At 44.1% G+C, this 23,552-nt stretch overlaps 2 protein-coding genes across 3 annotated transcripts in view; one reads left to right on the top strand and one right to left on the bottom strand.

Moving 5' to 3' along the window:
- The window catches only part of LOC119165005 (corticotropin-releasing factor receptor 1-like), a 329,918-nt gene that overhangs the window by 288,805 nt on the left and 17,561 nt on the right, over nucleotides 1-23,552 (bottom strand). The window lies entirely within an intron of this gene.
- LOC119165007 (cuticle protein 10.9) lies at nucleotides 7,856-9,773 on the top strand. The gene is made up of 2 exons (XM_037417203.2): nucleotides 7,856-7,989; nucleotides 9,396-9,773. Exons 1-2 carry the CDS (start codon nucleotides 7,876-7,878, stop codon nucleotides 9,729-9,731), a joined length of 450 nt encoding a protein of 149 aa, XP_037273100.2. The 5' UTR covers nucleotides 7,856-7,875; the 3' UTR covers nucleotides 9,732-9,773.

The raw sequence follows: 23,552 nt of genomic DNA, 5'->3' as shown, positions 1-23,552 counted from the left end.
GCCCTTGGATTGTCTGCTGGATGGCTGTGCTTCTATATGGGAAATACATGATGAAAAGATGCGAGATGGTGGTACTTGGAGTGTTGAATAGATGGAAGAACGGACACAAAGACAGATGCACGGATGGACGCATGAACGGACGCAGGGGCGGATGCATGGACGAACGCAGTGACGGACGCACGAACAGAAGCACGCGCGGACCGGCGGATGGACGCATGGACGGACGGAAGCAAGAACGAATGGACGGACGAATGCTTCGCCCCACTCTCCATCATTCACTCCGTGGATATGCTGCCATTTTTTTCTCCGGCACGTCGAGAACGAACTATCCCTGTCCTATTGTACTCCTATGCATAAAATACTATAAGAGCGAAAGATCGATTTTAAAGCTTTGAACGAAAACCCTGCGGAAGGTATTAAATTGGTCGCACGTTCTTTGCAAGCATCAGATGGTGTTGCACGGAGAACAACAAGAAAATAATACGTATCTTTTGAACATTGAGAAAAAGGAGAGCAGAATGTGCGTATAAATTACAAGCAAGCGAAGTATGTGCATGTCGCTTGCTCCTTCCAATCCATAACGTAGACCGAAAAGTTTCTTTGGCAAAGTTCCCGAAGATCGAAAGAATAAGTTCGGAAAAATAAGTACGGAAGCTCGGAAAAACCTACATGTTGATGTATGCACTTGGCAATGGAGCTACCACCTGCGAAATGCCGAACGCATAACGTCTTTTTCAATCTTTATGGAGGCCCCAACGTGTCATTTTTTTTTTTGTTCATCAAATCAAGAATCTCACAGCTCTTGCCGGTCCCTACGTGGAACTGAGCCGGGTGCATGACTCAGCCGCGTTCTACAGTACGAAAATAGCGTTTTCCTTCTTCTTCTTCCTCCTCCTCCTCCTCCTCCTCCTCCTCCTCTTCTACGCACTTTGTGCTGTAGGAGAGATCCGTTCACATACGGACATACCAAGACATAATTAGGTGTACCGGAATGCAACACCATTTCGACCCTTCCGCGTATACAAAGCATCAAAAGGTATTCATGCGAACGTCCTCACGCGAATTTCTTTCTTCGACGAGCCACTAGATAAATTACCGCGACGTTCTCACTCGACTCCTCCAACTCATCCAAGGTGTTTCACAGCCACCATAATCAGTTCACATTTGCCCAACAGAGGGGGCTATGTGGTGATGTGGCAGGTTATCAGCGATGACGCTGTATATAAAGTGTTGGGTCACTTTGCGCTTCGCAATACCTGGAAAGTCATAGTTCGTGTATTTTCGTGTGATAAAAAATCCAACGCAGGGGATGATATGCATCTGGAGTTCCGACAAATGGACCGACAAAGTCACAATTGTGTGCTCGAGTACGGCATCTTTTATAATGATGTCGCGCTTTTGGTACGTTAAACCGTGCTAATTTTCGTCGATAAGAAGGCGAAGGTCATAGAGCACAGACAGACGCACGGACGGGCGGACGGACGGATGGAGGTAAGTAGGTAGGTAGGTAGGACGCAGGGAAGGACCATCAGATCGCTTCTGACGTTCTTATTTTCGATTTATATTTAGACCTTGCACCATTTGCGCAAGGTCTCCCAAAAATTTTTCTACACCACCTTATTCTAGGCCGATCCCCGGTGGTGGGTATGTGCCATAATAGTTAATAATAATCATGAGAAACACCGCTAAAGCGAATATGGGGCACCATCGTAAGCCTCGCAGGTAGGACGTCCTTCCTCGCTTCTTATCTCCAAATCGATTACTCGAAGTGAAGTTGTGAACGCAATGGCTTCAGACGCTTGAACAGGAAACACCGCTACAATTAAAAGTTTTATCCAAATGATCCTTGGGAAACTAACACATTGCTTTTCTGCTATTCTTTATTATTTAGCGAATGTGGCCTATGAACCCATATTAGCACCGGATCCTGTGCGCGTGAATCTTTCTTTCATTTTTCTTTTTCGACGTGCGCATAGTGACACCAGATGGAGGAGGAGAAAAGATTAAGCGGAAGGACGGGGAGGCTAGCCAGTTCTTAGACCGGCTGGCTACTCTTTGCTGGGGAAAGGGGTGAGGGGAATAAAATATGATGGAAATGAAGTGTCCCAAAGAGAGAGATAGGGAGAGAAAATACAAAAGGTAGCAAAATAGGAAAGGCAAAATCAAAGACAATAAAACAATAAATTCTGCCTCTGAAACCAGTTCCCCGCAAAAAGCGTAGCGAAGCTTTGAAAGCCTTCTGGGCTGAGGAAGGGCTCTGGTTTAACCAGTCATAGAATTATACTCATGTTGTTCAAGCCCTTGAAGCAGGAATGGAGGGGGGCACAAGGACAACGTACACTGAAAGGCAGTAGAACTAAGGGCGTTTTAGACTTATTGAATATTTTCCCTTTTCCTATATTGCAATGTGACAAAGAGAATGAATTAGTGCATGAATTAGCTACTTATTCGGGACGGCAGCAACTAGAGACCATCTTGTTTAGCACCGAAGCACTTGTGGCCGATAAGTTATTTGTGGTTTTCGGAGTATGCAGAAAATTCTTAAAAAAAAAAGCTGGTATGAAAGTGATGGTTATGTCGTAAATCAGCAGTTTTGTTAGATAAGTGTGATTTTAGACGATTAGGTTACTTCGTGACAATTCAACTGACATAATAATGACAAATAATTGAATGTGTTCATTAAGAGGGCAGACGCCTTTCTTGTGACCAGCTTGCATCGGTGCGGCTCCTAACGGAGCTGATCTCAACCGCTCGATTATTTCGGCGTGGCCTCCGAGATCAGCTTTGGCAGCCTGACCAAAGAATAAATCAGTGCACAAGAACAACGATGTGCTTTCGCTACTGCCATGACAACCAAACAAGTTTTACGGATGCCTACATTTATCGGCAAGACATAAGGCTACGGGCACAGATTCAATACACGAGGCGGTGCATGCGCAGTTAAGACGTGCACGTACAAACAACGTGTGTAGATCAACAACTGCAGGCTGCAATTCAATATTTGTCTGATTAACCTCTAATCGTTTGCTTATAAGGTCGGCGAGTGAGTCTTAGATACACTGCCTTCGTTTTTTTTCTGATTGGAGCGTTTAACTGAAGTTCGCCGAACTCAAAAGTTTACTCACCCTGAAATCACCCCTTATTCTCTATATGTTTTTGTGGAAACAACCGGTTCAAGTTTTTAGGTATTCAGAAACATCACGTGTATATACATGTGAGTCTCATACACCATGCAGCTCGAAGAAACTTCATCCGTCCACATCAGCTCGGCATTTTGAGATGCGATGCCGTGCCCTTGCTCTACATTTAAACTGCCCCAAACAAGATTCTGCATACGATTAACTTTCAAACTGTCACTACAAACGGAGCTACATCGTATTTTTACTCTACCTGCTTCGTGATCAAACAAACATCGATAACATTCGATTAACAAGAAAGTATCCATATTTTCATTTTTTTTGATGATCCAACTAAACATACTTGAATGAACGTAACTTTCATTATCTGTCGACAAAAGGGAGAACGTACAACGTATTCCTACACCCTGTTGGTAGCAAATTTTTTCTTTTCCAAGTCGTCGAACAACCGTCCAATTTCTATTGGTATTTCATGCACAGAATATTCGGAGCGAGGCACACATCCTAAATCTTTTTAGGGAACTATGATCACCCGTACCCACCCATATATTTCGCCTTTGGCACTCACACGGACTCATATCCACCCACAATTTTCCTTAATCGTACTGACTGAGAATCACTCACAAGAATATCAATCGCTTGGTCTCACTCAGACTCACAGCTCTATCTGAGTCTGAGTGAGTCGACTCATGCGCCAGTTATCACATTGCATCAGTGCCCTTTAACACCACTCCCTTTTGTAATCAGCACTCTACTTGGTGCTTTTGAAATTCCTACCTTCAAATATGCAATATCAACGGAAGTCATTCAAGAAGAAAGGAAGCAATATAACTTTACAAATGGTATCTTAAATAAGTTTTGCGGAATTTCTCAAGGTGGTGGAAGGGTTAAGATAGAACAGCCAACCGTTTGCAACGTGAAGCCACAAGAAAATATTTACAGATTTCTTTTAAAAAAAGCATTTTACCTGTCGAAAAATTCGTCATTTTCCAGCATAGAGTTTCCAAGATTAACTAGAGGGGACTCTGTAACCGCGATTGTTCAGCGACCATGAGAATGATGAGTAGTACACGGATTTGGCTAGTATTCGTGCTTGTGGTTGGCGAAACGCCCTCGTGGCTTCGTTTATGGCTGTGTTTCGCTTTTGTTTCGAAGGAAATAACGACCATTTTGAAGTTCGTGACCGATTTGAAACAACAAGCCTAAATAATATGGTGAAGCGCAACCACTGAACTTTTCCTGATTTTTGTTTTGTGAGAAAACAACTCCAAACCACACGAACACATACGAATCCAGAAGTGCGAAGACTAGACAAATCCGTGCAGTACCTATCATTCCAATGCTCGCTTAAGCGCCATACCTTCCAGCTCTCAAAGACACTAGCGCCAGAGTTCTCTCTAGTGTATATGTAGGAAACTCTATGTGTTCCGGGGTAGGAACCTGGGAACGATGCTTTTCGGGTTGGTTGCTCTACCAATTGAGCTAACCAGGAAACTAGCTACTGCCAGTTGCGAGGGCGAATTCATCAACGACTTGAAGCGTACGCACACAGGTAATTCAAATAAGATCTGCGGGAACCCGCAAGGTGGTGGAAGAGTTAAGAAAGGGAAAATAGACAACAACCCGTTGGTCGCAGGAAGGCATAAGAAAAACCGTACAGATTTACGAGAAAGACACACCTCTTATTAGCAAAAATTTTGTCGTGGTGCGAGAGCCCCGGACGAGGACGAATAAAAATCGGGTCCGTGCCAACCCACTCGGCATCAAGAGCTGCTCTGAAGGCATTGTTGCGGTTCCTGCAAGCCAATATATATGCCGCACATGGCATACATATTATTACTTCTGTGTTACCCGCAGTCATTGATGTTCGTCGTACCAAAATGTCTCGCAGTAACAGTATTGACATACATCAAGTAAACGAAACAAGCGCAATAGCACCAAGACCTTGGCATAGATGTCACGCGAGGGGCGTAAGCAGTAACCTTTTTCGGGGGTTGTGGTCAGTACCGCGATCTGAAGCGGCGCCGGGCAGGCAGATGTGGTTGAGTGTCATTGTGTGCTCTGTATGCCATGTTCAATAGTAATAAGAATGAGGGGCCCGTGAGTTTGATTAATATGTGGGGTTTAATGTGGGGTTTCGTTCTTAGGAGTTTGATGCATGCGATAGCGATATCCCGCCTCTAGTGAGAACTCAACGACCCAGTGCATATTGTTAAGCGTACAATGCTGCTCGATTAGTGTAAATTGCGGAATAATACAATGCAATTAATGAAGTTGAAAGTAGCTTGTGCCAGTGAAGTTTTAGAATATGGCTATATTCGGTGGAATTGGTAGCATGCTCAAATTAAAAGCAATTATGCGCCTTAGACAGACCTGGCCCGTTGCCATGAGAGGAGGGGGTTTCGCTAGAGACCCCTCTCCTCCGAAATTCGAGTGTAGGGGGTGTTTTACCGAGAAAAAATGATAAAAATTCAGGTTTTTCAAGAATTTGCTTGGATGATACCATTACCTCGGTCTTCTTGACTAAGTCGTGTCAATTCGCATCAGCTGGTAGATGCATCGCCCTCAACTCGGTGCGTCCTTCGGTAACACTGTGACGTGCTAGGAGCCGTTTCTTCTCAAACTTATCTAGAGTAACCTATGTACGCGAAGGCTCGAGAGACATGTCTCAGTTTTCTTAAAGAATTCTTCAGTCAAGCACGATCTTATGAATAAGAAACAGAGACAGAAGAAGACAGGAGACAAGGCACAAGTGCTATCCTTCTTTGCTTCTTTGCGTTTCTGAATGTGCAAGTAGTTCTTGATGTACAGGCAACATGTTTGAATCACCGCATATCTGATGCTCTGTTTAGAGGTTTTTTAAACAAAAAAACTTTAAATTCGACGAGATGGTGCTAGCTTTTTGGGAACATGAGAACATGAAACACATTCATAAGAATGAGGGACACGGGACGGACGATAACTTTCATCTACATTTATTTGAGGATTTGACAGCTAACATACACAGAGGAAACAAGCATGCGCGGTAGGTCTAATGCGTGTTCACGAAATACAATACCGCTTAAGAAAAAATATTCAAGATTATCAGCCTCTGCTCTCCAAAGGTTCAGAGATATATCACCTAAACCTCCTCTCCTTATAGGAGATGCTTTTGATATGCTTCCTGATTTAAGCTTCTGGGCAGAGATAGGAATAGAATGACGCAAAAGCTGTTATTCTGTCAATTTGACCGATCACGACGTATCTGTGACGTCACGCGGCGTAATGACGTCATGAGTTAACATCGTACTTTAGTCCATGCCAGCCGATCATGGAAGCATTGCAAAACGACCCGAGGCGCAGAAAGTTTTTGAGACGTGGTGGGACAGGGTGAAGGCATCAACTGAGAAGAAAAAGGTGACGTGTGCCAGCTTTGAGTCTTCTGAGGTGACTGCGTAAGAGACTCTGTGAGTTTTTGATAAAAGCTTTGAAGTTGCTTCAACTCAAACATCCCAACTTTCACCATCGCCATTTTTGTTAGCTACACCTTTATGCGTTAGAAAAGAATACAATGCAGAAAGCCGTGCATGCAAAAGTAGAATGAAATTGCGAGATTCGCGCAAAGTACTTCCGCGCAGTGGCGTAAACGTAGCAAAATAAGTTAGTCGTGCCGGGCGCGTCACGGTGTGTCGGAAATCGTAGTTAACGACACGACGACGGCCTTTGGCGAGCAAAATGCCGACTTTCAAGAGCAAAATTTTTACGGCGCCTTCCTAGTTCTCGAGGAATGAGAGCGAGAGCAAAAAAAAAGAACAAATTACGTTGGAAGAGGTGGCGTTAGAGACAGTATAAAGCGGTGAGCGCGTCCTCTGAGCAGTCACAACACCTTGCAGTCTGCTTGTGTCCACAAAAGTACAAGATAGAAAGACATAGAAGGTATTTGAACCACACACGTATAGCCAAACAACGATGTTTGCCAAGGTATGTATATTCCATTCTCGAAAACTGGCAGATAGTTTTGAGCGGCGTACAAACCTCCCACAGCAAGATGCTCCGTGTGTAAGCGTACTCTATCAAGTTAAAATACACGCCCCTTCTTTATGTATCTCTTTTGAGGAATGATGTCTACTCTATAATGTGTTTCAATTCCAACTTTGCGCACTTCCAGGCTGGTGACTTCCACACAAAACAAAAATATAGCACACATCCTGTTTACGCATTTCTTTATTCTTTGATTGTTGCTTTGCGGTTGTTGAGATGTGTATACAAGTATATTAATGTATAGGTTTTTCTCGTCGTGTAAAAAAAAAAAAAACACTATATGCAGAATTAACTTTGTTTTCTGCTTTTTAAGAGCGGTGTGAATGCTTGGAGTTTGGCCTTAAAGCAAAGCTTAGTGAGAAGTTTTCACCACGCTTTCACCACACAAGTTTTAACCAATATACAAAAAACACGAAAGAGCAGTCGTTTAAAGGGATCAGGACGACGTCTATTATACTTCGCATTTTAGGCGCCTCGTTTGTTGACTAGCTGTGGCATCACGCTCGTAAGTTCGTGCATGCAGTTTCAATGCTTGGCCGCCCAGTCGCATCGAGGCATAGACTCACTGTAAACGGAAATACTTCTGTGTACTTCAATAGAGGGAATCTCAAACGCAGTTTTTCTGCAAACACTTTCTTTGAAAAGAGGCGGTGACGTCTTACATGATAACTCATCCTTTTTGACGCTCTTGCAGATTCTTGCCGCCACCCTTATCCCAATGGTCCTAGCTGAGGGACCATTTGGGCCACAGGGCCGCTTTTACGGCGGTTTTCATGGACCTGTCGTAGCGGCAGCCGCCACGCCAGGCTTCTCTTCCGTCGATCCAGTCTACGTGCGTGTGCTCTATAGCACCGGATTTCTCGCTTGCTGCAGGATCACGCGTTTTATTTTTTAAAAACACGCCACTGTCGTGCTTGCATAGCATTACCTTAGTGTAATTTTGCAAAAAAGCAACACTAAGCCTGCCGCGAGGTGATTGCGCTCCTGTCGTAAGCTACGGAAGCTTTCTCAGCGTAATATTTTCGCTTAATTATCTGAAATGTTACTTGTTCTTAAAACTGGAAATGATTTAAGTCTTCGCGATTGAAATGTAGGCTTCTTTAAACATAGTGCTCGCAGCATGTTCTGTTGTTTATAATGTCAACCTATTCGTCATGTCAGCATGCGGTCGTAATTCACCATTTAGGAATACGCGCATTATCCCACGTAATATCGGGACTGTCCTTATCGAGAGAGAGAATAAAATGAGGGAAAGGCAGGGAGGTTAACCAGAAATCAGAGCATCCGGTTTGCTACCCTGCACTAAGGAAAGGGGGAATGGGGAATAAAAATGGGAAAGAAAGCGAAGAACGAAATGAACACGTGAAAAAAAAGTGAGCTGGGGTGCTGTAGCCTATACAACAGGCCAATATTATGCAAAAATTTCAGTAAGGCCTTCACTGATTTTTTGTTTCAAGAGAGAAATAGTAAAGCTAACATTTACAGAGAGTCGACGCTGCAGTTGTTTCTTTCTGTTCCGCGAAAACGTGAATTCGAATTCACACCAACAGCAAAGTTAAAGCAAAATTAACAGTGAGTTTCAACCTTGACGTTGAACTCCATGCCGGTATACCGTCAAACCGCGTACGATAAATACGGTTAAACGGGGAACGAGTGCACGACATTAACTGCGCCTTTTTCGCACGCCAGGACAACGAGTTTTATGGTTGAGCGGTTCTTGCATGCGGTGAGCGCATGTCTCTTTTAGTGTTCGGGCCCTTGGGCGTCCATGCTAAAATATACGAAACACACAGGTCGTACAAGGTGGCTTCTTCGACACTAAGAGGGAGGGGGGGGGGGGTGCCGCTTTAACGGTTGAGCAAACGTAGGTTCACGCATTAGCTTATGTTGTTACGATGAAGTGAAAAGTAAGTGAATGCGCATTTTTTAACCTTATCCTCAGTTAATCACGCCAGTGTTGTAAAAGCAAGCGTTTACCGTGAGGGATTCAGATGTGTTCATTTTAATAATTGTATAGGGTCTTACGTCCTAAAAACTACGATATGATTACGAAGAACTCCATATGTTGAGGAGCTCCGGAGTTTCCACCCCTTGGGGCTCTTTAACACGCTCCTACATCTAAATACACAGATCTCTAGCATAACAGATCTTTAATCCCTGACATCGAAAGGAGCACACTGCTACAGAATGTTGATTTGTGACGTGTGCACACTGACACGGACGCTTATCCACTCACAGCCGCCGCAGCCGTACAGCTTTGGCTACGACAACGTGGACGAGTTCGGCACGCAGTCCTACCACAAGGAACGGAGCGAGGCCAACAACGTGAAGACCGGAACGTACGGCTACCGCGACGCGAGTGGCATCTTCCGCCGCGTGTCGTACGTGGCTGACGCGAACGGCTTCCGCGCCACCGTCGACACCAACGAGCCGGGAACCGCAGCTGGCTCCGGCGCTGACGTGGTCTTCAAGGCCAGACCTGTCCGTGTTCCCGTTGCGGCGAAATCGGCGTCGGCTCCTGTGCCAGCGTACGCTGGTCCGGGCGCCTTCGGCCGGGCTCCATGGTTCCGATAAAGACCGAGCAACTCGAACTGAAATGAACTTGGAATAAGCGAATACATGTTCTTCACTTAAAGGGACACTCACCAGGTGCTCAAAATGAAGGAAAATAAATAATAAAAAAAGCGAGCGCAATATTCTTTCCTTATGTTTCTCATCGTTCTGGCGCACTTCTGTGACGCAGAAGGTAGTTCCCGTGACGTCTTTATTGTGCATGCTCTCGGTTGGTCAACAAACGCGGAATATCAAGCGTGATTTGTCTCTTGCACTACCTCGCCATGCAGCCGCACATCCGTTGTTCCTTGTCTCGTATAAATATTGGCAGGTCGCGGGATCGAATCCCGGCCGCGGCGGCCGCATTTTCGGCGGAGGCGAGCACGGCCGAGGCCCGTGTACCTAGATTTAGGCGCACGTTAAAGAATCCCAGGTAGTCGGAATTTCCGTAGCGATCCACTGCGGCAGCTCTCACAATTACATGGTGTTTTTGGGACGTTAAACCTAAACAATATATCTATCGCATGAATATCGTGCACGATCAGCCGATGACACTTCACTTTGGTGTGTTAACAACTGCGCGAGCGGCGATAACAAACCGAGAAGCGCGATATCCTGATAGGCTGTAGCACTCATACAGTCCTGGCATTGTTAACGTGCATTCAACAACTAAGGGGTGAGGAGGATGCATCACGTGTGCGAATGAGGAGAGAAAACCGCCCCTTCGACTTTGAACGCGGGGTGTGAGGGGCCCTTCAAATAGTCCGGTGCCTACTTCATCAGCGTCATTAAGCAGGCGAATATATTTTCTTCAGAAAGCGATTGTTTGCGATACTCAAGCAGAAAAATTGAGGTTCTCAATACATCAGAGAAACTTTTCGGGATTCTTGACGAGGTGCTGCTTTTCGGCAAGATTGCTACAGAGCGTTAGCTACAAAATTTTTACTACGCAGAAGATATTGAGAGAATATATGAGGACTCACATTCAGAAAATATAACAAGGCTATATTTTGAGTAGATAAGTTTATCAGACTGTCAGGCAAACCTTCGTTTCATTGATATTTGCCACAGTAGTAGCAATTACAGCTGGAGATTAACGCAGAAATTGGCCTCTGTGTTCTCGTATCTCATTCTTATAAAAGTGCGCAGCTTGCAAGAACACATCAAACATTTCCCATAACACCGAAGGCCTGCATAGAAGCCTGTAAAATATTTCGCTGAATTGTAAAGTAAATTGGATTGTCATAAAAAGAAATCTAGACAGGCTGAGAATGATTATTTCGAGATACTATCTCGAAATAATATTCAAAATAATATATGAGATGACTGATGAACATATTTTTCTAGCAAAAAATCCTCCTTCTGATCATCACTATGCTTATATCAAAGCGTAATACTGCAATATGTAGAAGGCAATCTAGTGCTATTGTTTATATCTGTTGGAGCATAGAAATTGCATCAATGTGCAAAATCTATCTATCTATCTATCTATCTATCTATCTATCTATCTATCTATCTATCTATCTATCTATCTATCTATCTATCTATCTATCTATCTATCTATCTATCTATCTATCTATCTATCTATCTATCTATCTATCTATCTATCTATCTATCTATCTATCTATCTATCTATCTATCTATCTATCTATCTATCTATCTATCTATCTATCTATCTATCTATCTATCTATCTATCTATCTATCTATCTATCTATCTATCTATCTATCTATCTATCTATCTATCTATCTATCTATCTATCTATCTGTCTGTCTGTCTGTCTGTCTGTCTGTCTGTCTGTCTGTCTGTCTGTCTGTCTGTCTGTCTGTCTGTCTGTCTGTCTATCTATCTATCTATCTATCTATCTATCTATCTCAATAAATAAATAAATAAATAAATAAATAAATAAATAAATAAATAAATAAATAAATAAATAAATAAATCTATCATGCCAGAGGACGATATGACAAACCTTCCAAGGCTTTTTGTTTACTGTATACAATAAAAAACGTCCAAGTCGCCAACTAAAGTCGAATGGAATGTGAACGGCGGCAGTGAGTCATTGCAAAGTAAGGAGCATCACCAAGCGAACTGTTACCCCCCCCCCCCCTCCAATCATTAATTTTGTACTGATGTAAAATAAAGAATATTATTATTTACTTAGTTATTGAAATACAAGGGTGGATCGATACTGTAACACGGGTCGAGGACGGGCGCGCGAGACAGCCTAGACAACTCTGCGCAAGATGATGGATTTGATTGAATCTATGCGACACATTTCTTTGAGTGGTCGTTGACCGAAGTTCGTGCAAGATGGATTCGCGTACAGATAAGCAGTCACATTCATTAGTCAAAAGAAAGAAATAAGTTGAATGGTATAGTGTGTGAGTGGTGTCCATGAAATATAACCTCCAGATGGGAAGAATTATAGCAACGCAGTAAAGAGTAAAAAAAAAAAAAAAAAATTTGCACACACGTCAAGTATAAAGGCATTCAATTTTTCACTTGAACAGAAACAACTGACCTTATGGAGGCGAGGTTTTGGAGGAAGTCTGAAAGTGGCAGAATAATAAGTAAAAAAGGAACAAAACTGCAATATAATAAAGAAGTATGTCTCAGCTTCCTTGAAAGAAACTGAAACGTATCTCTGTTATTATTCTCGTCCCGCCACCAGTGTGACCTAGTGGCTAAGGTACTCGGCTGCTGACCCGCAGGTCGCGGGTTCGATTCCCGGCTGCGGCGGCTGCATTTCCGATAGAGGCGGAAATGTTGGAAGCCCGTGTGCTCAGATTTGGGTGCACGTTAAAGAACCCCAGGTGGTCGAAATTTCCGGAGCCCTCCACTACGGCGTCTCTCATAATCAAATGGTGGTTTTGGGACGTTAAACCCCACAAATCAATCAATCAATCAATCAATCAATCAATCAATCAATCAATCAATCAATGTGTTATTATTCTGAAATTGGTGTTTCTCAGTTTAATTTAACAATAAATGAACGTACAAGACACGGAGTAGGGCATCATTATTACGAGGTTTATTAAAAATTATCAAGAAAAGAGACTGTTGTCACCGAGTGCTTTTATGAATAATTAATTACACGGTAGCCCAGAAACACGGTGACCCGTGGAGAGATTACTTCCTGCCTGATCGCTCTTGCGATGGCCGAAAATTTCGACATCCTGCGAAGTCTCCCGTATTAGTTTACGCTCCACTTGCGCCTATTAAAGGTTCCTAATTGGCAGAGCTTTGTGTTAAGCGCCCTAGTTCTTCGTCTTGACGCTAGGCATTCTGCGCCCGTTTCTATTTATTTTGCAGCATTTCAGGAAGTATGCGAACGCGCGGCATCTGTGGGCTTCTTGTATGCGCCCTTCACGCAAAGTTATTGCGCAGTTTTCGCGAATTCTCGCGCACGGAAAAATCTCACAAAAAGCTGTTGAAAAGGCACGCGAAGTAAGCGTCGGTTCACGGATGATAACCGCGAACTACACGCACGCGTTACAACGCGTCTGCACATGGCGTGCCCTCTCCCGGTGAAGGGAGGTGCCTTACGGCAACACGCAGCTACGTGCCCTCTTCCTCCATAGGAAAACGACACGCTTCCGGGCTAATGGACTAATTATACAGCCGTTTCAATGCCGACATGTTGGGCTGTCAGCCCTGGTGTTTTGTACCTTTCACGACTGAACAAACAGTGTTACGGTAGTACATCTACATGAAAACAGTTGGGTTGGTGGATACGTTATCTCATGGGCCCATTATTTCACATCGCAACATAAAAAAAGGCAGATCCCACGGAATATTGAACGCTGTGGAAGAGTTATGCATAACCTGGTAGTTAAATATGCCCAGGTCTCGCTTACCTCATGGTTATGGTAGTTTTTGCAGTAAAGTTTACGTAAAAAAAGAATGAAGAAATTTTCAACTATACGAAACTTCATATCACTTTGTTTTATACTCAGCAGACAAGCGTTACGGATCTCAAGAACGTAACCCACCCAAAGCAAATCCGAAGCCTGTACTGCCCATAATTCCCATGCGGGTACAAGCGCCGCTGAAGGAGCCCGCGTAGACTTAGCGCCAAATGCGCCAGATTCTCCTCTAGATATAATTGTAGTAAACGCCATGGACACTGTCATCCGTACGTCGGCGTTCCTGTGCCTCGGTGGGTTCCTTGTGTTTACTTTGTGCTTAGTCGCACTGCAGAAGCGAATCTCGGAGGCTACGTATAAAGAAGTGTTTGGTTTAAATCTGCTCAGCCATATGCCGCGACGACGTAGCTCGTAATTAAACTTGTGTAGAGCTGTGTCCCGATATTATATATATACAATATGGGTCTTGACTTCAGCCAATAACATTGATTTATTGCCCCGAACACGTTTTCTGAACGACTGGAGAACCGGAAGTGATGGGCCGGAAGTGCTCAGAGAAGAAACAAGAACGTCAATCATTGTTCGGGCCACAAAAATATTCAGGTCGATTTAATTTTTCGAGTAGATATGAAATACTGGGCGCTGCTTTGATATTTCATTTTTATTCATACCGTGGCACTTGAAAAAAAAAAATATGCTTACATGCTCCGACATGGAGGGGGAAAGGCAGGCATGCACTGTTTAAATAGTATTATCTAGATTTTCAAGTCCCAAAACCACGATAATGTTATAAGAAATGCCGTAGTGGAGGGCTGCGAAAACTTTGACCATCTGGTGTTCTTTAACGTACATTGACATATCAAAGTACATGGGCCTCTACCACTTCGCCTCCATCTAAATGCGACCACCCCGGCCGGAATCGAACCCGCGACTTTCAAGTCAGCAGCCGAGCACTCTATAGCCACTGTTCCACCGAGGCGTGCTGCACCGTTTCAATGCCACATTGCTTCAAAGATTGTGTAATTTTAGCACATAAATTTTCTGTACCCCAAAACTTCAAACTTCAAATGCCCGATAAAGCAATTTGATTATTCGTTCAACTAGCCCGATTCCGATGAAAACGTGATGGTATTAAGTGTGCACTTCAAAGCACATCCAAAAATAATCACTGTTCACCAAAAAGCAGCTGTAAAAAGAAGGAAACAAACTGAAATCGTTTTCTTTTCTATAAAGCGTGAAATATTTGGAGAGATTATAATCAGGAACATTCTATGTCATACAGATAAGGTTACTCAAGAAATATTTCCTTTGCACAGCGTGAAACGCGTGCTGCGCCTTGTAGAACACTAATTACCCTGTGTTAAGAACATTGCTGCTTTTCACCGTACGGTGCAGGAACAAAGGAGGTCGATGCGGCTCGAGCAACGCTATCCTTTATTCGCATAAGCTGTGTACTCGACGTGCTTGCAATAAAATGTAGATTTTTGCCCAGGACGCACGAAGGAACATTTGAGGAAATCTTGTTTTTAGCTTAGCTGCGTCAGTAGAGAGCGAAAGAGAGAGAGGGAATAAAAGGGGAAAAAAAAGGTGGGCAGGTTAATCAGAAATTGCGAGTTTGTCGTAGCGTCTCGCACTCGTGAAGGGTACGGGTGCGGAACATATTTGTTAAGCTACGAAAAATGAACGATAAGGAAACGCTGGTTCCCACTCATTTGGAACTGGCCCCGCTTGAAGTCCTAATACCGGCAAAGCTTCCGATTTAAGATTAGTTAGCAGAACTATCGGCAAAACAATAACCCCTCGAATTACGAAGCAATCGGCGCCTTTAAATGGCATCAGCTTCGAGGACATTCTTGGCATCCAGCGTTCTTAGCTCAGACGACTTACAATAACGAAGCTAACAAGAGCGAGAAAAGCGTTGCCGTTCATTTTCTTCGCTAATGAAAACAGAGTTCGTTTTGTCGCGAATAGATTTTAAGTCTAGTATTTGAAAGACGACTTCTTCAAGAGGCTGCAGCGGCTTCGCCTTGTACCCTGAACAAAAAAAAAAAAAAGAAACATATACGCATTTATGTGCAGCTTCGACCCGCTTATCTCTAGGGAATTCTCATTAATCAGCGGAACTGATTGCATCGCTCCTAGTATGGTCACTCCCGAGCATTCCAAAACGATTGCGAGATCCTCAGGTTTTGCAGGACGGTTTATCAGCCAGTACTCGTTCGCGAATTACGTGCTTCATTCCAGCCGTAGATTCGCCTTTGCTCTCTTCCTCTCAACACGGCTAAACTCTCTTCCCGTCGCTGCACTCTTTCTCTACCAGGCTCGACTCCAGAACACTTTTACAAAGCAAAACTAGCATAGATAAGTGACTTGTTCACCAATTATTCAGACTTGCTTTTATAATGTGCTACCAGCCTATTTAATTGAATAAAAATAAAGCGTCAACTTGATGATAACCACGTGATAATCAGCGACGTTGCTTGCTGCTCTTACTTTGTACCTGCTAACTTCCTAATCTTATCTGCCCAACTAATCATCCTAGCATATAGCTCACCTAAAGCCACTACCACCGACTTCTTGGTAATTTGGTGTAGGGTGCGAAACCTTCTGATCGCCAAAGCTCCCATTTTAAGCCCTGCTAAGACCACGCATGAACAAGTTATAGCGAGCAGCGTGAGGTCTGCAGGAATCGACTTTCCTGTGATGGGATCCGATAGATAGAATTTCAACAGCGAGAAAAAAAAAAGATCTCGACATTCGGGCAAAAAGACATGGAGTGCCATTGAGGCCTCTAATGCTTACCATCCACCGCCTCTGATTTCTTTCCGCTATGATCAAGGTGCCTTCCTGGCACAGCTGGCTATTGGCGACACCAAATAACGTTCTCACGTCGCTGCTTCCGCTGACGAATTCCGACAACGTCCAACGGAGTGGCACTGTTTTCGTTAACACTCCGTTGGACGAGGTTTGCGAATCGACATTGTATGAGATCATCACTCGTGCGTGCACACCATCTATAGCGTTGCCTTCTCGCTTCGTGTCCGACGCCGAGCTCTTCACAGAACTCGGATTAGGCTTCAGTATCTAGACGGGGTATGACGAACGTTCTTTGTCAGCTTCTTTCCACGCAGTCTGTCGGTACTGCCTGGTTCAGTGTTTTTTTTTGTTTTGATAGTGACCCCCTGAGCAGCCGTAATGAGATTTTTGTGCTCCTTATATTTACTTCTTCAAGGAACTATGTTGTGTAACGTGCCCCAACCAGCCAAGCGAGGCAGTAACAGAACGCGAATGTCTCTTTCCCTCTATTCCTCTCATCATCAAAACACATGTCAGAGTGAGCCAGCGACAAGCGAAAATCGCCGTAAATAACAAAATGCGAGTTCGGAGAGCAGTTGTTAAGGTGTTTTGTTATTACGATAAGTTGAGGCAAACAATTTCAGAGAAACATCTATGTATGTAGAGTTGCATACCACTGTTCCTTTGCCACAACTCTCCATATAGGGACCACACGAGTACCAATTTTCTGTTGCAACGAAGGAATTTGTGGTCACAGAAGCGAGTGCAGTTATAGGCTGGGTTCTCAGGAACGATGCCAACGCAAGTGTTTCGTGAAGTCGTCAGATCAGTGAAATGGCTTACGATTGCCAGGAACGGGATGTTTTCGCGCTTAAGCGGTAGGAAGGCCTCGTTTGTTTTCATGTCTATGAGTTACCCACAAGCCACAGCATTTGTGTATGCCTATAAGTGGGGTTAAAGCGAGGCGCAGGATGTGACCACCATCTTCGGTTAGCGTGGTGGGCGAGAAGTACACAGCCACTACCAGGAAGGCATCGTGGAATAAAACCCTTTCGATGAATAAAAGTTGTCACTCACTCGATCACTCGTTCAACTTTGTGGCACAGGTTCAAAGAATTTCGTCTGAGGTAACAAACAATTCGACGGGCACAGCAGAGATACCCGTACGGAAATTTACAGCCACTCCCACCGCTACGTTGCGGTCTCTGCGGGCGCCTCAACAATACCGATAGTCTACGACTTTGAGGGGTCGTTTGGGATGCATCCAGGTTTCAGCAAGGTAAAGTATTGAGGCATAGCCGAAAAATAGTATCGTTGATGTATGTCGCACGGGTGGCAAGGGAGCGAACATTCAGCATGGAGACCGATAAGATGTGGGGCTGCTCAGTCATGGCCAAGCACTTAGCTGTGACGCTTTCAAGTTTGCGAGACAGAAACCAACGAAACTCATCGGCTAGCACTTTTTCCGAATTGTGTTTCTCACAGTAGAATCTCAGATCATTGTATATACGGGTGAGATAGAGCCTGTAGAGGTCTTTATCAACATGTTTACTGTCTCACATGACAACACTCAGGTGTAGCATTAGCGCCGGCGCTGTACAGTGATAATACGATGGTTTTATGATAACCAAGACGTGCTTGATGTAAGTCCAAACTTTACAAAAGCAAGAAATAAAAAGAACTATTGTAGTCAGGAAGAATAAAGTTCCGAGGCTGTCCTTTCCATTACTTAAGTATGTCTCTCCATCTTCGTTTTTTGCTTTTTGGGCCGACTTAGGCGTTATCTATTCAGCCGATTTAGCAGCGTACACGTAATCTACGCGCCATTTCTGTAAATTGCGCATCATTGCGTGCCGTAAACGTGTTGAGCTACAATATAGGCACAGAACATTTTAAACGCTTTGTCAGTGTAAATGACACGTGTGAGTTAGTACGGAGAATGATGGCGGTAGATGTACCGTTGAAAGCATATAACCGACCGCCCCCATTTAGCGGTAAGTGCACCAGCGAAGTAGCTGTTAAGACGAAATCATTTTTCCACGTGTTTGTTTGCTTGAGACTGGCAATCCGTGAGTGTAAACAGCACTGCGAAGACAGAGTATTGGGTCAATTCACGAAAACGAAAACCAGTAAATGAAAACACACGGCTATTTAAGGCTCCACCTCTCGGGTGTTGTTTGTATCTTTGTATTAGTTCACGCTGTTCAACATAAAGAAAAAAAACAGCGTTCAAGCACTCAAGATCTCAAAGTGATGTTACAATTAGGTTAGGCATTTATCTATGCTGTATAAAAAGCCGGAAGAACGATACGTATTTGAACTACATTCGGCTCATTCAACATACATCGTTAAGTATTTAACTGGAAGACGCGCACATTACAGATAAACGCAAAGTCACACGATTGCTTGAATGCACTTCGTAAGAAAACCTGGCGCCATGCGATGCGCGGATCCCCGTTAAGACATGTAATATGGCGTGCCAGAAGGACGGAACTGTATTAGGCCCCACGCGATGCAAATTGCGCAAATAATGGGTCGTTTAAAAGTCCGCCCCATTACTAAGCAATCGTCTTCAACTCCGTCAGAAAAGCATGCAGTTGTGGATTGCCTTACGGACGTGTGGTTGGCTCTTGGCCGAATCGCCACATACTGATTTTACGAGGTTGTGGGAAATCACGCAATTGCCGTTGAGGTAAGCATATTTTATGGGGGAGTCCGAAACGGCCATTGTTACGCGCACAGATGTTCTTTCTTGTGGCACAGGCGGAGGTGTTCGTTAGCAAACGAAAGAGGAGATGTTGATGATGAGGATGATGCGGACCGATGACGTCATAGCGTTTTACTACTGAAAGTGAAGCTCAAGCGTTCATGTTTGTTTTCAAGCATGCAACGTGGGGTGAAATCGCTCACAGAATGCTATTACTCTAGCGCCAGCTTCATAACAGTACAAACGTGGCCAAAACCAATTAGGAAGTCATCCTTGACAGCGTATAAGCATTAGGAACAACATGAGCCTTCGAAACCTTTCTTACTTTTGAATCATCTGGAATAACTGCTTAAATATTGAGCAATAAAGGAAGGACGCAGAAACGACCAGGCGGCAGGCAGCATGTCCCCCTGTCAAATTTCTTCTCCCGAATATCTCACTCTATTTCGCGCCACAGCTCAAAGAAGTACGCGTCCATCCCGACTCTACCGCTTCTTTAAAAAACGAAGCCGTTGCAGGGCTCAACTAGACGACACGTGTCTCTCCAGCGTAGTCCCTCCTATGAGATTCTCGATGCGCACACACGGCGCAACTGCATCTGTAGCGGACAGACTGGATGGCAGCGTCTATCAACCTTCACGTAGCGAGCACAATACACTGTACAGCGAGCGGCACTCGAGACCATGGCCTTCATGCCCGAAACCCCAGCTGTTGTCACACGTGAGAGGACACCCCTCAAGATAACGGTGCGAATAAGAGCGGTCGTTTACGTGCACAGCGCCTTCGCAGATGATTGGACAGACTTCGCTCACGCCCAAGGAAGACGCCGCTCTTTACGAGTGAGAGTTGTCGGGAGGGCAATCCGCCGTTTCGACAGTTCTCACCACGTGGAATGGAATTTTTACGTACTTTTTTTTTCACCTTCGCTTACTCAGAAGTGAAAAACTAAAGTAGGCTTTGTTAGATCCAGCTTTTCGAAAACAATGAGATCAATCTTGCCTAACAAAGAACCAAGCAATTCACGAAAAGAAGAAGATTGAGATAACAAAAACCAATATATAATAAAAGCAACAGACGCAAGATCGGGAGCGCACAAGAAATGCCGATGATACGCGAAAAATTTAGAACACGTCGTAGAGGGTTTTCGAATGAGCTATCAAACCCGAAAAAAAAAAAAACCAACTAGGAGACAGGGCGTTTGCACTTCTTGGTTAACGCACGTAAAAGGCGTTTACGACAAATACCTGCCCAATAGCCCGGCATAGTGCTCTGCTTCGGCACAGAAGGCGCACTTCTAGCGCGCCGCGTACGAAAGTCTGTGAAGGCACACATTTAACGCACTTAAACGTGAGTCGACCCTGAGACTAGCGCTTTTAACAGGCAGGCACAACGTAACGAAGACAAACGGTAATGGCCGGTTATAAACAGCCCATTACGCTAGCACCCGTTAAAACATAGCGCCTATAGCACTCAATGCGTACGCCTTTGATTTTCAGGGCATGGCTATGGTCCAAGAGCTTCGCTCTGTATCGATCGCAAAGAAATGACCTACAGTAAGGGCGTGATGGGAATGGATGTCGACGGTAAAAGCTCGCTACTACTGCTAGATTTAGCACAGACAATGTTTAGTGTCTGTAAGGTTCAATCTCACCTCCAAATACGAATTCAATGCTTACTTACTGTTACAAAAAAAAATGGGGCTTTCGAAAAGCTTGCCTCGCACTGGAGCGTGCAAGCACTGGGCAAGCGCTGGAGCGTGGCAAGCGCTGTGCTACCTTGAACGGGCTTGAAAGAACCAGCCGGAAACGATTATGTGGTGATGAGGAAAATGATAGGGTATGGAAGAGGCAAGGCTTCCGATAGCTGTCCTAATTTCTCTAGCGGTTTTACTTTCGCAAACTTTTGCACGGACAACCTGAATTGGCGCGCGCGAACACACAAACGCAAGCACACACGCACATGCGCACAAACGCAGAAAACGGGCGTTTGAGAGGGATAAATATAATGCCGGTAGAAGACTGGGTTTGTTGAGGGATACGGCCATTGAAAGGTCCTTCGCGGTTTTTAAGCAACGCAAGGTATAGTCGCGCTCAATATGAATTGAAACACGCTGTCCGAGATCAAGATAGCACCAACACTGCAAATCAGTATTCTATTGAAAAATAATTGATGAAGGGAAACTCTCTCAGATCGCGGTGCTTGCTGAAGCAATGTCACGCTTGTCGACGTCATTCTCAAAGATCGGGGGCGCTTTATTCAGAGCTATCATGCTCAACTAAAGTTGAACTTGATTGTATCTCGTTGGTATAGATTTTAACGCTATGGAGTAACAAAACCCGTGTGGTGGAAATTCCAGAGTCTGCGTCGTCGGTTGAGGGTGTAAAATCATAGTTGTTCGTAAACTAAAGATCTATACATACGAAAATAAATTACAAAGATCTTTAGTTCATGTGAGTATAGAACCCATGCATTCAGCGGGCAAATAAAATGGTTTACCACTAAGTCCCACAAGTGCTCGATACCGACCTGAAAAAAAAAAAAAACTAAAATTCCTATACGGGGATAAAATGTAATTCTACGGCTGCTTTTTTTATCCGGCGGCCGTGGTAGTACGATGAGCCCCGTTGACAAATGCAAAAGTTGCGCATGGGTGGTTGAAAGATCCACACATCGTAAAGTTCTGAGGCGTGATTAATTATAATCAGCTTGATTAGCAGCAACAGCGGCAGCGCAAAATGGGTGTGCAGCTACATGTACTGTATAACGGTTGCATAGTTCGTATTTACCATTACGTTGAATTATGTCTAAGGCTTGGTGTTTTTGGACTTTTTTTTCTTTCATGTGGAGGGTGTTTCTTGAAGTTATATTTGTGGTAAAAAATCGCATTTCATTGCCTTTTAGTTCTTTTAAGGAGCCAATCTTCCAAAATTTTTTTGAATCATTTGAATTATTTTGAATGATCTGCATTTTTTAGATGAAATTATATCTGAACTCAAAAACATGGGGACATGCGAAGCGTATTTTATCTACTTGTACGACTTAAACGAACAAACACATATAAACACAAGTATTCTTGAATACAATACACCAACAGTTGCGCGTATTATCGAACAACCTTAAAGATTGCTGTAATAAACGCATGCATACAATGCGAGGTCCGTATATCTGATGTAGTCTGACACGCAGTACCATTAGGGGACCGATTATCAAGAGGTCTAGTGCTTGCAAGGATTCTACGAACGTTGACGTCTCTCACTACATGTGCCACAAGCCCTTGTTAAATGTACAATGTGTGCGTTTTACGAGATACTGTTTACGTGAGGCAAAATTTGTATCGGTCAAAGTGGCCAATGTTTACAGACACCAGCAAGCGTCCCCTGCTTACTGAGCTGCACACAATAACCAATTTGGGGGTGCTACATAGTGTGAATTTCCCGCCTTTTTGTCTTATCGCGATAGTAATTGTATTAACGCATATCGGGAGATTTTCGCAGTCACCATGGCAGTTGCGGTCATGTCCCCGATATGTATATGCGCCTATATATGAAAAACATCATAAAGTAAAGTAAATTAGTAGATAAAAATTCTAATGCAACCTATGAAGCCTTAACAACAGTGACCTCTCGCTCCGCAGCCCGCTGCACTAGCCAACACAGCCTCTCGCCACGCTTGTGCGGGTAATATAGCGACGAGCTATTCATGTGCACTATTTAGCGCTTGCAGAACGTGGATCTCAGAACAGCTTGAGCGTATTTTCTATAACCCGCGCTTCCACATTTTATTTTCTTTTAAATTGAAAACTGCCCTTGAGACGTGCACAACAATGTGGCTCCCTTATGTAACACTTATAACGTAGAAGAGCGAAAATTACGCCATCTCCCGCTAAACGGAACCATGTGTAGTTGTGAAGCCGCTGGCGCTAACGCTTACACTGGCGGCAACGTTGACGCTGGCGTTCATCGCGGCGTTGCGCAGGAGATAAACCTGGAGAGGCGCAAAGTATGCAGTTATAAACCAGTGTTTTCTACTGGAACATGCCAATCGCTGCTAATGCGCAGTAAGAGAACGAGGACTCTGGATACAGATGCCCACGGTCTACTTTTAGTCAACGCGCACGTTGCGAATTTTCATTCTTCAACGATACACAGGAGAAATCTTCCACCGGCACTACCTTGGAGGTCAAGATCCAGAGCTTATAGACGGTTTCTAGATTGCAAGCGTTGTACCACAGAAAAAACTTTCGGTTACCTCATTTACCAAGCTCTCCCATAGTAGAGTACTCTGGGCTCTAAATCGTTACCCCCCTTTTTCTACCCCCCCCCCCCCCCACCAGCTCGTAACGTCAAAACTGAAAGGACGTTTTTACATCTTTTCAAGGGTAAGGAAAGTCTCTTATTAGTTTTTCGGATAAAAAGAGCGTGCGTAATGTTGAAGACAATCTCTTTTACTTTTTATTTACTTCTAAAGTACA

Source organism: Rhipicephalus microplus, chromosome 9 (genome assembly GCF_043290135.1).
Source record: "Rhipicephalus microplus isolate Deutch F79 chromosome 9, USDA_Rmic, whole genome shotgun sequence".
In the NCBI taxonomy this organism is placed as follows: domain Eukaryota; kingdom Metazoa; phylum Arthropoda; class Arachnida; order Ixodida; family Ixodidae; genus Rhipicephalus; species Rhipicephalus microplus.
The sequence above is the reverse complement of the archived record's forward strand: the minus strand, read 5'-3'. Positions and strand labels throughout refer to the sequence as shown.

Coding starts and splice junctions, on each gene's coding strand:
- LOC119165007 (XM_037417203.2), top strand. CDS start 7,876: ATGGTCCTAGCTGAGGGACCATTTGGGCCACAGGGCCGCTTTTACGGC. Junction 7,990..9,395: donor CTTCCGTCGATCCAGTCTAC/GTGCGTGTGCTC, acceptor ATCCACTCACAG/CCGCCGCAGCCGTACAGCTT.